Source organism: Dermacentor albipictus, chromosome 6, assembly GCF_038994185.2.
Source record: "Dermacentor albipictus isolate Rhodes 1998 colony chromosome 6, USDA_Dalb.pri_finalv2, whole genome shotgun sequence".
NCBI classification, from domain to species: Eukaryota; Metazoa; Arthropoda; class Arachnida; order Ixodida; family Ixodidae; genus Dermacentor; species Dermacentor albipictus.
Window position 1 is genome coordinate 128,743,139 of NC_091826.1, and position 17,230 is coordinate 128,760,368.

At 44.7% G+C, this 17,230-nt stretch overlaps 1 protein-coding gene across 1 annotated transcript in view; it reads right to left on the reverse strand.

Moving 5' to 3' along the window:
• The window catches only part of Gdi (GDP dissociation inhibitor), a 114,441-nt gene extending 97,837 nt beyond the window's left edge, over positions 1 to 16,604 (reverse strand). Inside the window, exon 1 of the mRNA XM_065428691.2 lies at positions 16,425 to 16,604. Within this exon, the coding sequence (XP_065284763.1) occupies positions 16,425 to 16,469 (45 nt within the window). The 5' untranslated portion in view covers positions 16,470 to 16,604. The remainder of the gene's footprint in view (positions 1 to 16,424) is intronic.
• Between the last annotated feature and the right edge of the window lie 626 nt (positions 16,605 to 17,230).

Sequence of the window (17,230 nt, forward strand, 5' to 3'; positions counted from 1 at the left end):
TAGACCTGTACGACCTTGAATTTGTACCTCTTATTAAGTTTCACAACAAGACCTGCCACCCTTTTGTTAATGCTATAGAATTCCTGTATGTTACCAGCTATATCCTTATTAATCAGGAATCCGACCCCTAGTTCTCAACTCTCCGCTAAGCCCCGGTAGCACAAGACATGCCCGCTTTTTAGCACTGTATGCTTCATTTGTCCCAACGTCCCCGAGCCCTATTAAATCCCATTTAATGCCCGCTAATTCCTCCAATAGCACCACAAGACTCGCCTCACTAGATGACATTTTAGCGTTAAACGTTGCCAGATTCAGATTCCACTGGCGGCCTGTCCGGATCCAGAGATTCTTAGCACACTCTGCTGCGCCACAGGTCTGACCGCCGCCGTGGTCAGTTGCTTCGCAGCTGCTGGGGACTGAGGGCCGGGGTTTGATTGTTGTATTCACATAAGAGGTTGTGGCCAAGTACTGCACCAGGGTGGCCAATCCTGCTCTGGTGATGGAGTGCATTACTGGTTCTGGTCACCGGGAACACCGGCGAACAGGTACAAAGGAGAAAAGCCAGCAGTGTTGTGGTGGGAGGAGTTGCGCCCGAATGTCCCTAAAGGCAAAGGGTTGTCCCAATCACAACCATCTGTGGAAACGTACATAGAGAGCATCGTGGCAAGCATGCAATTACGACGTTTGGCAAGTCCATTTGTTTGTGGATGCTAGGCTGTGGTTAGCTTGTGACCTGTGGAACACGAACAAAGGATGTCAACAACTTTAGAAAGAAATAAACGACCGCAATCCGTCAGCAGCTGTTGTGCCACGCCATGATGGAGAGTGACATCGTGAAACAGAGAATCCGCGACGTCCCTGGAACAGTGTCAGCAGCACCTGGGTGATGGCATACCGTGTGGTGTAGCCAGTGGCCAAAGCAATCCACTTGTTCCCCGTAAAACAAGTCGGGAATGGTCTAACCAGACCTAGGCCCACGCGGTAGAGCGGGACCAGTTGGGATCTCGATAAGCGCTGAAGGGGGCAGGCAGGCAACACGGATGGGCGCTTGCGGTGCTGGGATGACTCACAAGCAGCAACATACCGACGTACACAATGGTGAAGGCCTGGCCAGGAAAACAGACTCCGTACTCAATCGTATGTACAGGACACTCAGAGATGTCCAGCGGTTGGGGCATCATGTAGCTGTTGGAGCGCAATGCAACATGGAGATGTAGGAATTACAAGCACAAAGTCTCTGTCCGGCGTCAGAGTCAGTGCGTCGGAAGAGAATACCATCATGGAGCACAAACAGGCGGAGAGATGGGTCAGATTGGTGAGACTGTAGCCGGTGGATTATGGAGCGCAAGTCTGGATCGTTCGTAAGATCTTGATGAGGGCTAGTTGGTTCATACTTAGAACTGAGGTGAAACAGCGCGAAAAAGACGAGGACACAAGGAAACAAATACCACAGACAAGCGCTGGATCGTTCAGCTGTGCCTTCTGGATATCGCTAAAGTCAGAGATGGCGAAGACTCAAACATCAGCATCATGGGAAGCAGAGTCAGATGTGGCACATACGTCTACAATATAAACAGATGGGTCTATCATCATGTGTACGCCATTCAGCCGAGTTGCGATAGCTCAGGTGGTGACCATACTGGCTCTAGTGAACAGGGGCAGAGCCAGCAGACGAAGCAAAGTCAAGATGGTTGGCAGAGCAGATGGACAGCACACACAAAGTGGCAAGTTCTTGGAGAATGACCGATTGAATGAAAGACACGAGCAGCCAGAATTGGTCAAAGCACTGCATCACTGGCATGGCAAGAGACACTGCTTCAATTTCTCGCTGGACAATACATCCGACGTTCTCGAAGAAGGTGGGCTCAAGCAGTAGACAAACGTCTGCCCGTCTATGAAGCTGCAGTGTTGGGTAGACGCATGAACTGCAGAACTATGCGGCAGTCTTGAAGTCATCAATGCGTTGACATTTGTTCTTGATCTCATCGACCGTTGTTTAAACAAGAAGGTTAAACGCGTCGTCCGCGATTCCATTTAAAATGTGCCTGACTTCGTCTGCCTCTGCCATATTATCCACCTTGCGGCAAAGGGCTACGACGTCCTGTACATATGCCACGCAAGATTCAGTTGACGTCTGCACGGGTCGCAAGGTCCTTAGCAGCATATTGGCACCCGATAGGCTTGCCGAACAAATCTCAAAGCTTTTGTATGCACTGGTTCCAACTTGTAATCGCTTCTTCATGCGCCTTGAACCAGACCCGAGCTGTTTTCTTTAGGAAGAATATTATATCAGCCAGCATAAGCATGTTACCCCACGTGTTTATAGTGCGCTGACCTGTTCCTTCCTAATTCTGCAGCCAGTCATCAACATCAATGTTGTCGATCCCAGAAAACATGCCAGGGTTGCAAAGCTGAGACAATGACCGTCGGTGGTGTCGATGGGGCAGCAGTTGAAGACTGTCTTTCGGATGATATGGTGGCTAGGCTAAGTCTGCTACAGAGGTCCAAATCACGCAAGTGGCTGCGCCACACGTCCACTAATAATTGGTACAGGAAGGAAGTGTGCATCTATTCACAGATGGCTTTTAATGGCAGAGCCAATATGCAAAGCGATAGCCCGAAATCTCCCATCGTCTCCAAGGCTGCCATCCATGTCCTCTTCCAACATTACAGACTACGCACACACACACACACACACACACACAAACACACACACGGAGGTTGTACACGCAAAGACAAACTCCCCGGACAAGATTGATTGAACAAAATGCACATTCTTGTGCTGCCAAAACAACACTTTGCTAAAAAAATTACGGGGTTTTATGTGCCAAAACCACCATCTGATTACGAGGCACACCGCAGTGGGGGACTCCGGAAATTTGGACCACCTAGGGTTCTTTAACGTGCATCTAAATCTAGGTACATGGGTGCTTACAGATTTCGCCCCCATCGGAATGCGGCCGCCACAGCTGCGATGCAATCCGGCGACCTTGTGCTGCTTAGCAGCCCAACACCATAGCCACTAAGCAACCACGGCGGGTAACACTTTGCTTAACATCAGACAACTGTTTTTCATTGCTAAGGTGTGCAGTCCTTTGCATAAAATTATGTCATCATCCTTATGCTATATTTAAAAATGACATTAAAAAGGAACAAATATTTCGTTTGCGAATTCATGCAACAGGGTATCCCAACATCATGCACCAAGATTTAAAAATATGCAAATGTTATTTAGCTGGCCTGAACCAAGGTAACATTCTTTGCCGTCACTTGGAGATACCCAGATGACCTTGCATTCTGCATAATTACATAATTAGTCTTAATTATTTAATCAACTTATAAAATATTGTAAGTATATGAAAAGTGTCACTGAGAAAACTGCAGAGCAACATGAAAAACTCCCAATACCACTTTCTGTTGCATAATACATGCTACATAAAACTTTTTCCGAGTGTGCCTCGAGCGGCCAGTCGCACAACAATTTTGCGTGTATTCGCGGGCTTCTTTCATGCTCGGAAAAACACTTATGGAACTGAGTGTACACACGGGTGTGGGGATCAAGGTGCCTTCCCGCGTCTCGTCTCCCAGCTCGCTCACCATGCTTAGCTTGCTTTCCGGGAACCGCCACCGTAATGGCAACATGACGGACACAGCTGGCGTGCCAAAGCTAATTTCCCGCACAAACTGTGCTTCTACCTCTTGAGGTTGAATCACCACCCGAGCAGGTGCGACTGGGATGCGCCCTGATTGGCCACCAGAGTGGCGGTGCCTGAGCATCCTCTCCACCCAAGTCTCTTCCGCTGAGCACTTCATCGCAGCAGCAGATACTCGCAAGCCCGCAACGAGTTGGTTATATGGGACCTTTGCTTCTGCGACTTCTTGTTCTCATGCTTGGTGGACATACTTCCCAGTTAGCCCTAGTGAAATGGGTGCACGTACTCAATCGGTCTTGTGGCGGGCCTTTCTCCAGATGCGCCGTGTGCCGCACTGTGCTTATCTTGGGTGAATAAACCCATGCGTGTTGACGATCTGACTCTGGAGCCTTCTCCAAGTCGACACACCCTGGCGTAGAGCCTTTGTGCATTGCAGTCTCCACTCCTCGTGCCCTTTCCTGACCGTTGCTAGTAGGGTGAGCCTTGTGCAAACCAATTTCCACACGAGCTTTTTTCAGGCTTGAAAAATCTTATGTGGCACATATTGAGCTACAAAAAGCTATATCGGGAAATATTCATGTTGCTCTGCAATTTTCTCACTGACGCTTTTCATCTAATAATATTTGAGAAGTTTATTAATTAAAACAGATTATGTAATTATGCAAGATGCAAAAAATCTGGGCATTTCCAAGGGACGGCAAACACCATTACCTTGGTTCTGGATAGCTATGCGACACCCTGTGTAGTGTATGTTGATGACCTAGCTGGTATATGACTTGGAAAAATGAACAGCACTAAAAGCGGGACCAGGCAAAATCAAGACGGTGCACTACAATGTGCCTTGTTTGCAGGCCAGACTTGTTCAGGGTGTCTACCAAGTTGACTTATCCAAATTCCCAGTCTTCCAGGTTTTCCCCGAGTGCCTTTGCAAAACACCCCGAGTGACCCAGAAATTTGTTTTTTGTAAAAATGGGCTAACACCAGGTCGTTCAATGCTGTCCCTCTCTAGCAAGCATGTTAAAAAAAAAAAACTACTTAATCCAGTTTGAACAGTAAGGAGCAGCGTTTATTTTGCTCCAAAAGAAAACATAAGACAGGTGTTAGTAATATGCACAGCGAAAAAAATATCTTCGAATAAGATGGTAAAACCTATCGCAAATTGAGTCTAGCATTCTCAAATAGGAATAAAAAGGAGATACATACAAAAGCAAATATTTTCAAATACAAGCTATTTCTATCAACTTATACCAAGCTCATTGGTATGAGGTGCGAACTTTGTAACAAGCGAGATTCTCTCTCGGCAGCTGGAAAGTCAACCTCAACTGTCTCGAGATACTCAGCTCGCGCACAAGGCCTGTGTTGTGTTTCACTGCTTTAAAGAGTTTATTTTGGTTTGGATGAGAGACACCTGCATCTCGGCATCAGCCAACACTGTTTTTTGAGCTCAAGCTCCTTGAAAGAAGCGATGGCACGCTTCCTTTCCCGTTCATTCCTCAGTGCGTCGGTCCTTTCTGGTCTCGTCCACCTTCTGCCGCGCGTTCGCCCCACGGACCATATGAAGCATCCTCTTGGTCAGTTGTACAGTCAACATGCGATTTTTCGAACTCCCTAGCAGCTGCGAAAACGTCTAGAAAATCGGTCAGTTTGAAGAAAAGAATGAATGTCTTTTATTTCCCTTATGGGTTTAAATCGCCACAGGCGCATCCGAAAAAACTGAATGCCTGCCAGTGCACTTATTAGGCATATCGGTGGTCCTACTGTGACATGATGGGTGCATGCATGTATAATTAAGGAATACATAATGTGTTCAAGAGAACAGACTCATGGGCTAGCCGCTACAACATAACTAGCACTGTCTTCAGTTCCTTCTCTTGTTCTCATGGGTTTTTTGTGCTTAGTCTCAACATAATGCGTCCCGTAAAATTGCCCCTTCCCACTTCACCGCAATACATATGTGCATGATTCAATGAATGGCACACTTGTACTAAGGCAAAACTAACTTTCGTAAACCGGCTTTATGCAATGCATTGTGCTTTCCGAGCATCGAAGCCATGGAATCTCTATGACCACAAAGGCAGAGTCGGTGCCATTGCTGACAGCGGCAATTCTTTCAATGAAAAACGCGGCACTGAACGGCAAGAAGCTTAACAGCGAAGTCGAGGCAGCTAGGCCTAGCGTTGGGGCGGTGGTGGCTATGGCTGCCATCAGATCTGCGTGCGAGAGCAACGGTTCAAGGCCGCTAGGCAATCAAAATGGCAGTGGTGGTGGCTTTGATTAATGCCGTTTCGGACTTTCAGTCACAGCAAAAAGTCCAGAAAATCGAGCAGTGAAGGGTTCTAGTGTCAAAAATTTCAGATACGTTTTCAGACGTTCTATGGGGCACATGGTGGGGCCGCAAAGGTGTACTAATTATCAGGCATCCGGAAAGTCGTCCGTTGACTGTACACTGGCAACTCCTCCAGCCGATGACGCGGCGTCAAAGAATTTGTTGAGATTCCTCTCTCTTACTTGAGCCAGCATTACAGCTACTTTCGCTCCCTTTCAATAAAATTACAGCTGATTTTCCTTGATAGAAGCACAAATTCCAGATGGGTTTTTCCAGACTACTCAAAATCCCTGAGAATTCCCGGTTTTCCCAGTTGGTAGACACCCTACTTGTTGCAGCCCAGGGGCCTTATAACGTAACTATTCCAATCTGTTTTTATTCCAAATCTGCCATTATCCCTCCGCGATAGGTTAAAATGGGTCGGGCTCTGCCTGTATGGACTGGACCCGAACCATTCCTACCTATCACGGAGTGCTGGCTAGTGGCCAATTTGGAATAATAACAGATGGGAAGTTTTACATCACACCAGCCCAGGTAACAGTGGAGATAACCGTTTTCCTGCCAAATCTTCTAGTGAGTTGTACGGTCATGGCTACGTACGGAAGAAGGTGGGCACTGTTTTGCAAGTCGCCTACCACTCAATCGCACTTTCAGCATTGTGGGCTTGCTATACTATTTTAGATTGAAAAATACAGGAACAAAGCTTTGCACCAGAACTTTCATAGTATCTTATCATGTAAGTCTCGCACAATTTTGGTGACCTGCTATCTGCCTTGTTTGAAGAGATGTTTAGAAGCAACTTGCAATCATGGTATTACAGTCATCACACGATGCATATTGTTATTTGATTGCACTTGGGAACTGATCAGGCGGACAGTACGAAGCAGGGCTGCTTCACGTTAGGGAGCCTTTGTAAAAATTGCAGCATCCGTAGTTTGCCGTGAAATAAGGGACAGTAGCTCAGAGAGATTTGACGGTGTCATGTCTCCTGACAACCATCTGTTCTGAAAATTGCAGACACAGTTAGCATGGGCCCTTGGCAGCAAGCAGCACGTGTTAGGCAGGGTAGGCGAGCCTCAGTTAAGCGACATGCCTTGGCTGTCTGGTGTTGAGATTGGGCATTGACGAGACACTGTCCCTACGTCCATGATTATCCATATTCCACCAACTTCCTTCTCAACGCCTTTTATGTGTGTCCCCTTCTCATAGCCATCATACCACTCCCATTCTTAAAATTATTTTCCGTTAGTCAGTGCCGCACTCAACATTCACCGGGTTGTTGAATGGTGTGGCAACCCCTAACATTCCTATATTCCCACCCGTTTATTGTGGCGGTTTCTTAGCTTCCCTGGCCCAGCACCTGTCCTTGAAGCATTTTGCCATGTGCAAATAAGCATTCTGTAGGCCTTTCTTGTTCCATTTGGTGCCCTGCTTTCGTTTTTAACAGCATGTAAAACCTAGCCTAATAGCGAGCTCTTCTCAAGTTTATTAACATAATGGAAGTCAGAGACAAGGGAAAGAAAAATAATTTTAAAAGAAGAAGAGGGGGTGCTTATGCGTTTCATAGACAAGGAAGCCTCAATACTTTCGAAATGGTTTTCTTCCGCATGGTTAGCAATTGGGTCAAGTACCAAGAACGAGAGGCTCCTCGACAAAATGAGAGCCTGGTTGGGAGCAAGAATGTGCGCATGCGCTCGTCCCATCTTTATCTGTGTGTGGAATTTTTCGCATTGACCCCCCTCGGCAGTTATGGTCGACATGATGTGGAATGAGAGGCGCACCATGAGTGGGGCCGCAATGTTCTCTGCATGGGAGAGGCGATCGCCTCCATGACAACCCTCCCTTCCAAACACCACTAGTCCTCACCTTGCTTTGACATTCAAGCTTTCCCTTTCATCCAAGTCGCTTTTTCGAAATCCACCTCAAGCTTTCTCTTCTGTGGGAAAGGGGGAGGGGTTGGTCAGAAAATTTCAGGTGGGGGGGAGGGGGTCGACCTCCCAACTAAGGGCTCCCTGGCTATGCCTATGGTGGGAACACGATTTTTTACACCGGTACATTATTGGCTATGTAGGTGCTAGCAAATCTGCCCAGGTCCTTCCCAGCTCTAGATACAGCAAGGTATTGCACTGACACACACCGCAATAACACCAAAAATCCAAAATGCAGCCCTTTACTGTACAGAGAGCCCCATCAGCTCAATTTTATGCATTATCAAGGATTTAATAAATACGCTTTTACTGTAATGGCTTATTAGTATGGCCAATGCAACTGTAATGTTCTATCATGTTAGAAAACCCTAATAAATGCCTCTACAAATCATTTCATTTCATAAGTTAGTATTCATATTCAATGTTTACTATGAAAGTTCATAGACAGTTACCTCAAACCAATTATGGCAAATTCACAACTACCTTTGCTGTCACTTCCTTCTGGAACCTACTGCTATCAAATATTCTACAATGCATTTCTTTCCACCTCTTCATCAAATGACTGTTATGGCACAGAGTTGGTTGCTCCCAGGTGCAAAGTTCACCATTTCTGACACTCGCTGCTCTTGAGGAAAGCTCAACACGAGTGGACACAATGACGATACTGGTCAGACTACTTTTGCAATATCTTACAATGACGCCTTAGATGAAACCAACCACGAATTTTTGCAAACACCATGCCCTATCGGCCAAGACAATATCTTGTTTTAACAAGACTATGTGGGGCAATGTCATTGGTCCAATTTGTTCATTTGGGTTCATGATTCTTGAGTTGCTGGTGCCATAGCATCTGGCATTATGGTCTGCAACGTCACTGGTAACAGTCCTTTCACTCAAACAGTTTAAACAGGGTGTCTACCAAGTTGACATTTCCAAATTCTCAGAGTTTTCCAGGTTTTTCCTGAGTGCCTTTCCAATATTCCCCGAGTGCACAGAACTTTGTTTTATGTCAAGACAGGCTCCCTACATCATGTCACCCAATCGTGTCACTCTAGTAAGCATGTTAAAAAATAACTTAATTCTGTTTGAATAGTAAGGGGTAGCATTTATTTTATTCAAAAAGAAAACACAAGGGAGGGGTTATGTAAAATGCACAGTGAATAAAATATCTTCGAAAGAAATAGTAAAACCCACTGCTAATCAAGTCGAACATTCTCAAATACGAATAAGAAAGAGGTGCATACAGAATATTTTTTAATATGAGCTATTTCTATCAACTGATAGCAAGCCAATCGGTTTGAGGCCTAAACTTTATCACAAGCAAGATTCTCTCACAACAGCTGGTAAGTCAAACTCAAACTGTCCTGACATACTCTCAGCCCGCGCCCAAAGCCTGTGTTGCATTTCACTGTTTTAGAGGTTTTTTGTTTGTTTGTTTGCTTGGATGACAGACACCTGCATCTCGGCGTCAGCCAACACTGCTTTTAGAGTGCAAGCTCCTTCAAAAAAGCGGTGGCATGCTTCCTTTCCAATTCATTTCTCAAAGTGTACGTCCTTTGTCTTGTTCACCTTCGGCTGCGCATTCACCACATGGACCATTTGAAGCATCCTCTTGGGACAGTTGTACAGTCAGCATTCGATTTTTTGGACTCCCTAGGGAGTGCGAAAGCGTCTAAAGAAATGAATGCATGTCTTTTACAGCCCTTGAGGGCTCAAATCACCACAGGCACGTCTGAAAAACCTCTGAAGGCCTGCCAGTACACATATTAGGCATATCGGTACTCGTACTGCGACGGGAAATGGCGGGTGCATGTGTGCATAATTAAGGGATACGTACTGTGTCCCCTGACAGTTGCCGCTTCCCACACTTGTCATGCTTCACAGCGTAACATTGCTGTAATGAGGCAAAGCTAACTTTCGGCAACCAGCATTATGCAACACGCCATGCCTTCGAAACTTTGAAGTCAACTGCAATGACCACAAAGGCAGTGTCAGTGCCATTGCTGACAGCAGCGAAATCTTTCAATTAAAAACATGGCACAGGACAGCAAGAAGCTTAATACCGAACCTCGAAGCAGCTAGGCCTAGCTTTAACAGAGCCAGAATTAAAAAGCCAGAATGAAAGCCAGAATGAAAAAGCTACTGTCTGCAGACCCTAGGTCCTTTCAACTTCACCTCCAAGCTTTCCATATTACTGCTTCGTCTGTATGTTGCTCTCCACAAAGTGATTCTTGCAAACAGTCATGAGATGTAAGCTCCCAATCTTTCCTCGGAATGGTCCGAGCCGATGCTTTTCAATAGCAACTTGCAGGATGTGCAACCACTGTTACAGTTCTGAAAGACGCATTTACACCCATCCTCGAATTGCATTAACACAAGGCACTCAATTTCGCTGTCACGGAGATGCTGATCTATTGGTCACAACAGAGCAGGAAGCCTGCTGAAAGCAGCACTAATACATGAGCAACTGCAAAAGTGCTTGAAAACTAGCAAGGCTGAAAACTACGAAGAAAAACGCCAGCCAGTGCGAGCTAAGGAAAGACTGCACAGCTCATCATGCACTGCCCAGGTCAAACCGATCACAGCATCACTTTCCAAGGACATCTGCCCACGCAACCAAAAAACATTTATTCACGTTAACCCTAAGGGCCCTCATGAGGAGGGTATTACATGCAGGGAGGGCAATACAATCATTAATAACGCTGTACATATTAGAAAAAGCAACAATAAAAAACAGCTATGAAAACAAAGCATAATATGAAAGGAAAAGATGAACAAAATAACAACAAAATATTACACATTTCCATCACATCGAAGTAAATCTTGGAATCTTTTGGTGTCAGTTTCTGTGGCGATGTGCGATGGCAAATTGTTCCACTGAATGATTGTGTGAGGAATGGTATGAGAGGGTGAATGGCACTTTACGCATTTAACTTTGAGAGAATGATCGCGTCGTGGAAAGATGACATGGGGTGACAAAGAAATTGTGAAGGGATGGATGCTGATAAAGCTTATGGGAAAGTACTAAACGAGCAAGTTTACAGCGATACGATATGTATTCCAGTTCGGCACATTTCTTTAGTTCCGAGGCGCTTGTATAGGATGAGTAGTCTGAAAAAATAAAACTAGTAGCACTGCTTTGCAAGGATTTGATGTTAGTGTTAGTGATGTTAGGCCTGATCAGGGCCCCAAATTGACGCAGCATATTCAATTGGCATATTACAGTAGCATAAGCAAGCTTTTTTACATGAATAGGGCATGTTTGAGGTCATGTTTAAGACCAAGTGAGCAGTTAGCAGATGCAAGGGCGAGGTCTATATGGTGATGCCATGTCACACTGAAGGTGCACCCCAAGGTACTTAGAAGTTGTTAGTTCTGCAGTATAGCTATTAAGGATATAAGTGGTTGGAATACGAGACGTATGGCGAGTGAAACATATGTTTTGATTTAGGAGTGTTAAAGGTAATGCATTAACCAGGATGAGCCCCATGTGCTTACTGCATTGAGGCCACTTCGTAGGGATTTGCAGTCAGTGTCATCAGTAATGTTACGGAGACTTACGCAATCAGTGAAGCCAAACTCTGGACCCTGCACAGGCAGGCAAATCATTAATATAGATAAGAAAAAGTAGGGGGCTGAGCACGCTTCCTCCGAGTGCTCCATATGCCACATGAGCAGAAAATGAGAATTTTCAACAGAGGCATCAGCAGACGTCTGCTCACGAGTTGTGGCTAGCAGTTAATTTACGAGGCTTTGCGGCCTGTAATTGCAGCAGTATCTAGAAATAACTGCCCTTAAGTGATCCATCACACATGCTTCTTCACATATATGTACATTTTGCAAAATTTGCTAAATATGAAGCCCTAGTGCAGTTTTCTTGTGCCACTTCCATTGAAGAGCATGCAAGCATTGGGAACACGCCTGTCATGGTGTGCCAGAAATCTTGCCCAAGGGAGCGTGTTGGTGCACGTATCCTGAATAATTTTTGCTCCAGAAGCACAAATGTCCGAGAAGCCAATCGTGCTTTGCTCCTAGTTTACAGCGATAGCTGTTATGGACCTCTGGTCATCCGCTGGTGGTGTTGCTGGAATCCAAAAATTCACCGGGAGAAAATTACAAACAATAAAAAACTCCCATTGTGCTGCAAGGATTGCAACACATGACAGGTAGTCCAAGATTGTAGCTCTCAGCCACTCTGCTGATGCTCAAGCAGTTGAGATCCTGGACAGTACAATTGCATCTGCAGCTACTGGCCAACGCCAGTTCATCTTTGTAATTAACAGAGCAGGTGCCCGTTTCCTGTTCTGGCACGTCACCTTCCCTGTTGTGGAGGCAGTGGTAAAGTAACTTTTCTTCTTCGACATGTATTAAATGATTCATCTTAAGAGGAAGCTTTATTTCAGGACTGGCACCCAGGCTGCCTACACAAATGCATATAAATCTCAGAAATGCTTTTCTGAGATAACCCCTAGGCCAACTTGAATGAAATTTGTTCCATTTTAGAGAAAAAGCTCAATTCTAGCGACTGTTGGAAGTGAAATTTTGATTTAGGGCCTAAATTTCTTTACGGAGATTTTCAAACAATGCAAGTTTAATATAAACAGAAGCTTGCAGTTTACAAATTTGTCCGTATGCATCAATAACATCATTCTGTAAATTGCCTCCAATGGAGCATCTAAAGTGGGCAAATTTGATGTATAAACTTACAGCTCATGGGAATTTGTTTTGTTTCAACGTTTACAAGGGTTTTGTGAAAGTCGTACTCACCTAAGAATGGTATATTGCAGATTGGCAAGTAATACATTATTTTGTCCACTTTAGATTGTAATATTAGATGCAGTTTGCAGAATAGGTTTCTCTTTTTTATTACCAAGTTTAGAGTTGTGAACCTTACTTTCGTTCTCTGAAAATGTGCTAAATGAAAGTCCACTTCCATCAGTCACTATCACTAGATTTCAACATTTTCTTTTAAATACAATAAACCTCAACAAATTTGGTGCACTGGTTGCCGAGATAAATGATTTCTTTTCGATGTATAGGTCTTCTAGCACTTTGCTTATGATGGCCCTGACCCGTATTCTTCAAGGATTGCAAAAGGCCTACTAGTACGAAAATATAGGTTGGAGAACGAATCCAGCAGTACAAGGGGGAACAAAAGCAGGGCTTCCATGAACACACGTGATTAACTTTTTTTGCTTCTCCAAAGGCAACTAACTGCTCGCTTACACCTGCATAAGTTCCCTCAAACAAACATTGCACGAGATAGTAAGGCTTACTGCACATATTCTGCAAGCTATCACGTCACTGGTTCATGCTATGCGCAAAACTAATTTGTTTTTAACTTCATGTGCACTCAAATGCTGGTTATGCATTTGCATTCATGCTTTACACAGTAGACACATGCTCTTGTTAGCATAATTTCTACAGCATGACCACTTTGGAGCTGAAGGTTTTTTGCGTTTGGCTTGCAGAAAATAGCACTGTCATTACTGAGGCATAGTCTGCTTTAAGAAATGCAAGTGAGCCCAAAGGCCTTCGTGGCAAAATGGCAAAAAAAAAAAAATTTCACTGATCACGCAAAAAATATGAAAATTAAACCAAAATGCTGCTCAAGCATATAAATGGGAACGAAAAGTTGACACCAACCATAGAATTAAAACATTAAATGAGAACAAATGGGAGAGTTTGACCAAAACTTCTAATTTGCTTTCATTTTAATGCTTAATTACGCAGTCAGTGCCTGCTTTTCTTTACTATGATCATCCCCAACAAGATGCGTTTTTCACAAACCCTCCATTTCGAGAGTAGCAATAGTTACAAACACTGGATACTCAGATGCTGGCAATACCACAATCCTTTCAAAACTAAAAATTTTATAACACCGTACTTTCTGGACTATAGCCCTCCTGTGGTGCATACATAGTCTGCAGGGGCCAGTTTGCATCTAAAATAAGTATTTTTTAGGTAGCCTGCAGAGACGAAGAAGTACACTGTAGAGAAGCAGAGATTTTATTGTTGATTTGTAAAAGTTGAGGAAGCAGTCTATCAGTATAGTATTAGTCAAAGTAATCCTGAAAACCATCAATATTACTCTGGTGCTGGCAGAACAAAAACAAGTCAAGCATGTCGAATTCAATGAATGCCTCGTCAATGTCTTCATTGTTTTCAGAATAATATCTGTTAGGGCATTTCTTCGGCCAGGATGTTGTGAAACCATTGACAATAACTTGAGATAGGATGACATGCCACGAATCAGCAGTGCACTTGTACACTTTGCACAAGATGCCCTATGCATTCATCCAACGATGTTCTGTGCATGCGTTTCCTAGTTGGAGTACTCAAACACGTATGACATATAGCCTGTAACGAAAATGCATGGAACTATCAAAACAACCTTCAATGCTTGATGTAATGGAGTTGCAAGGCTCTTAGAAGGGCACAAACTAACCCACGTAAAAAGACGAAGTGTTGACAGGTGTGTGAAACATACCTACTAATAACATCCCTGTGACAGTGGGAGTTTTAATGTCATTAGAATCGAATGGCATTTGGAGCAACGAATGTCATTCACCCGCGGAGGTGCTACATTTGAAAAATTAATGTCATTCGGTGGCAATATCAATGGCAATGATTCCGAAAAAACGTGGCAACTAAAGTAGAACAAGGTAGGTATAAAGTGCGTGCATAAGCAATCCATATATTTAAATATATTTTTGGGACGTCACTTGACTGAAAAATAAATATTTTAGTAATGCATATAAAAAAAGTTGTTCTATTTCAGACTATGTGGCCACTATAAGCAAAAACAAGGCTTGGCCACCTGAGTAGCCGATAAATTGAAAACAAACAAGATGGCCGACATGGCGACGACGCTAAGTTGCAGGAGGTGAAGCGATTAGTTGCCATGTACTTTGCGACAGCCTGCCACACAGATTTTGTCTCTTTAAAGTAAAAAGTCCATTAAAACACGCAAACATTATTATTTCGATACGAGTACGGTTTTCAATTTGCAAATGCTGTGTCCTGTTTTGCTTTGTTTCTGGGGTTGAGAGTACACATTCGCTCCGAGTGCGAAGCCGAATGAGTTTCTCGTACTCATTCGATTGCCGAAGTCATTCGGTGCTAATGGCATTAAATATCTCTGTGTGGCAACCGAATAATGTCATTCGATGCTAATGCCATTCGGTTCGAATGACATTAAAACGACCAGTGTGACAGGGGTATAAGAGATATGTTTCATTAACAAGCTTCAAATACAGCCCACAAGTGCTGGCAATCAAAATACTGTTGAACAAGCAAAGGCATGCCAGCCTGGTTTAGAAAGAGTGCACACTGCTGGGCCACAAAGCAACTGAATGCCATGCTAGCATCACTGCAAAGCTTTGTTGAAACTAACGCACAATCATCCATTCAATTTCATTGCGCAATAGTGCCTCCTACGCCATAAATTGGTACGTGCCAGAACTGGAGCTCACTTTGGTTGACAGAAGGATCAAGGTGCTCAAAATTCCTGGCAAAATAGTCCTTGTCAAGTGGATTTTCAGTAAAGCCGACAACTGAAGCAACATACATAAAGAAACTTACCAAACTATAGCCAAATAAGTTTGAAGTAGCAGCAAGCCAAGAAAACCACCTAGAATCCCCACGAAGTGCTGACGGCCATGCAAGAGCCACAACATTCTAGGCATTGTGCCCTCCGAGTCTATACTGAGGCCAGTATGTGCAATGAACATTGAAAAGCAGAGAACCTTGCAAGTCAAAGCTCGTAGACATCCCAGACAGCAAGCACGGGAACTGTACCCCACACCAGGAAACAGGGGGTTAGCATGTAATGCCGTTTGAAAGGCGGTGCAATTTCCCGCCAAGCGTCACGTACCAACACTGCGGCCCCTGGCTAAATTAACAGCCAGATCTTCTGCAAACTCGTGACGTCACAACACTCGACGCAGCGGCAAATGCTCGGCCGAGGTGGCTTCGCATTGTTCGACAACCGTGGAGAGAGGAGGAGCCAAAGCGACCCGTTTCGCGTTGCTCATTTTCGAAGGCAGGCCAAACGCGTGGCTGAGTTGGCCACTTTGTAGAAAACACCAATAATGGCTGCTCAGGTAGATTTTGTCGGAGCAGCTGTCATAGGGCCCGTCGGTGATCACGCTAGGCCTACGCGCTGGCAGCTGCCACTCCGCAGACGGGCTTTAAGTCGGTGGACCGGCACATTTCAGAATCTCGGTCAAGCTACGTGGAGCCGATGAACTTACCAAAAAATAAAAAAAACGAAATTGGTCCGCAGTAGTTTAGGTCGGGCCTGTCAAACATGCGGCTTGACCGCGTAAGACAACATCGATGCGAATTTCAGGGCAGACATCTGCATATAGGCAGCATTTCGATCTATCCTCACGGTCCCTGTACCGAGTGGCTAGGTTTGCCAAGCGCTGTAGGGAGCAGCCTAAGCCTAACGAGGGGAGCCGGCAACGACAGGAAAACACCCCACCCACTGATTCAACATCAAACGGCGCTCACCTTAAGCCCGGTGCCTAGCACGATAGCGTCGTACTCTTCATCCATGGCTACCACAAGGGCCGGCGGCACGCGCTGCACGAGCAATTAAATAAAATTGGTCACACGCTAAACGTCGAACCCGCCTGTGTAGCAGCTCCTCGGACACGACGAGGGAGGCGGCAGACGCTCGTAGGCCAACAGCTGCAAAAAGATTCATCCGCGCGCGTCAGGAAAGTAGTCCGCAGTTTCACTTTTACTCGGCCCAGCATCAAGAAAGAGCGCTTATAAAGAAAAAAAACCAATGTGGTTACACAATATTTTTCTTACTCATGGACAAAGAAAAAAATTGCAGCCGAAACAGCTTTTTTATTATTAAAAGTATTAATTACCAGCTGGCTGTGAACAGCGGTCTTGTAGCACTGCGCTGAAACAGCATCACGACGTCACTAACGTCGCGTCATTACTTTTTATTACTTATTGGACTACAAAACACGTTCTCATAAAATAATCACGAAAGCATTACGGTATCAAATTAACTTGTATCCTGAATGCAGCTTAGGGGCACCTCATAGAGAAAGAAATATAACGAGAAGCATCATGACAAGAGGGGAACTCGGCCGAAAAGTGGCAACAGGAAATACGTCATGCTATACTATTAACGCCGACCGTTTGCTGCCGCGAGCATCGAAAAAAGAAAGAATGTGAAATGAGATTAACAGAAATTGCTTTATTTTTTTATTTTTCTCGGCAAAAGCAAGAATATCTACATATAAATTAAATTAAACTTTGCGGCTTACTTCCGTCGCCTAGCGACAGGCGAATGACGA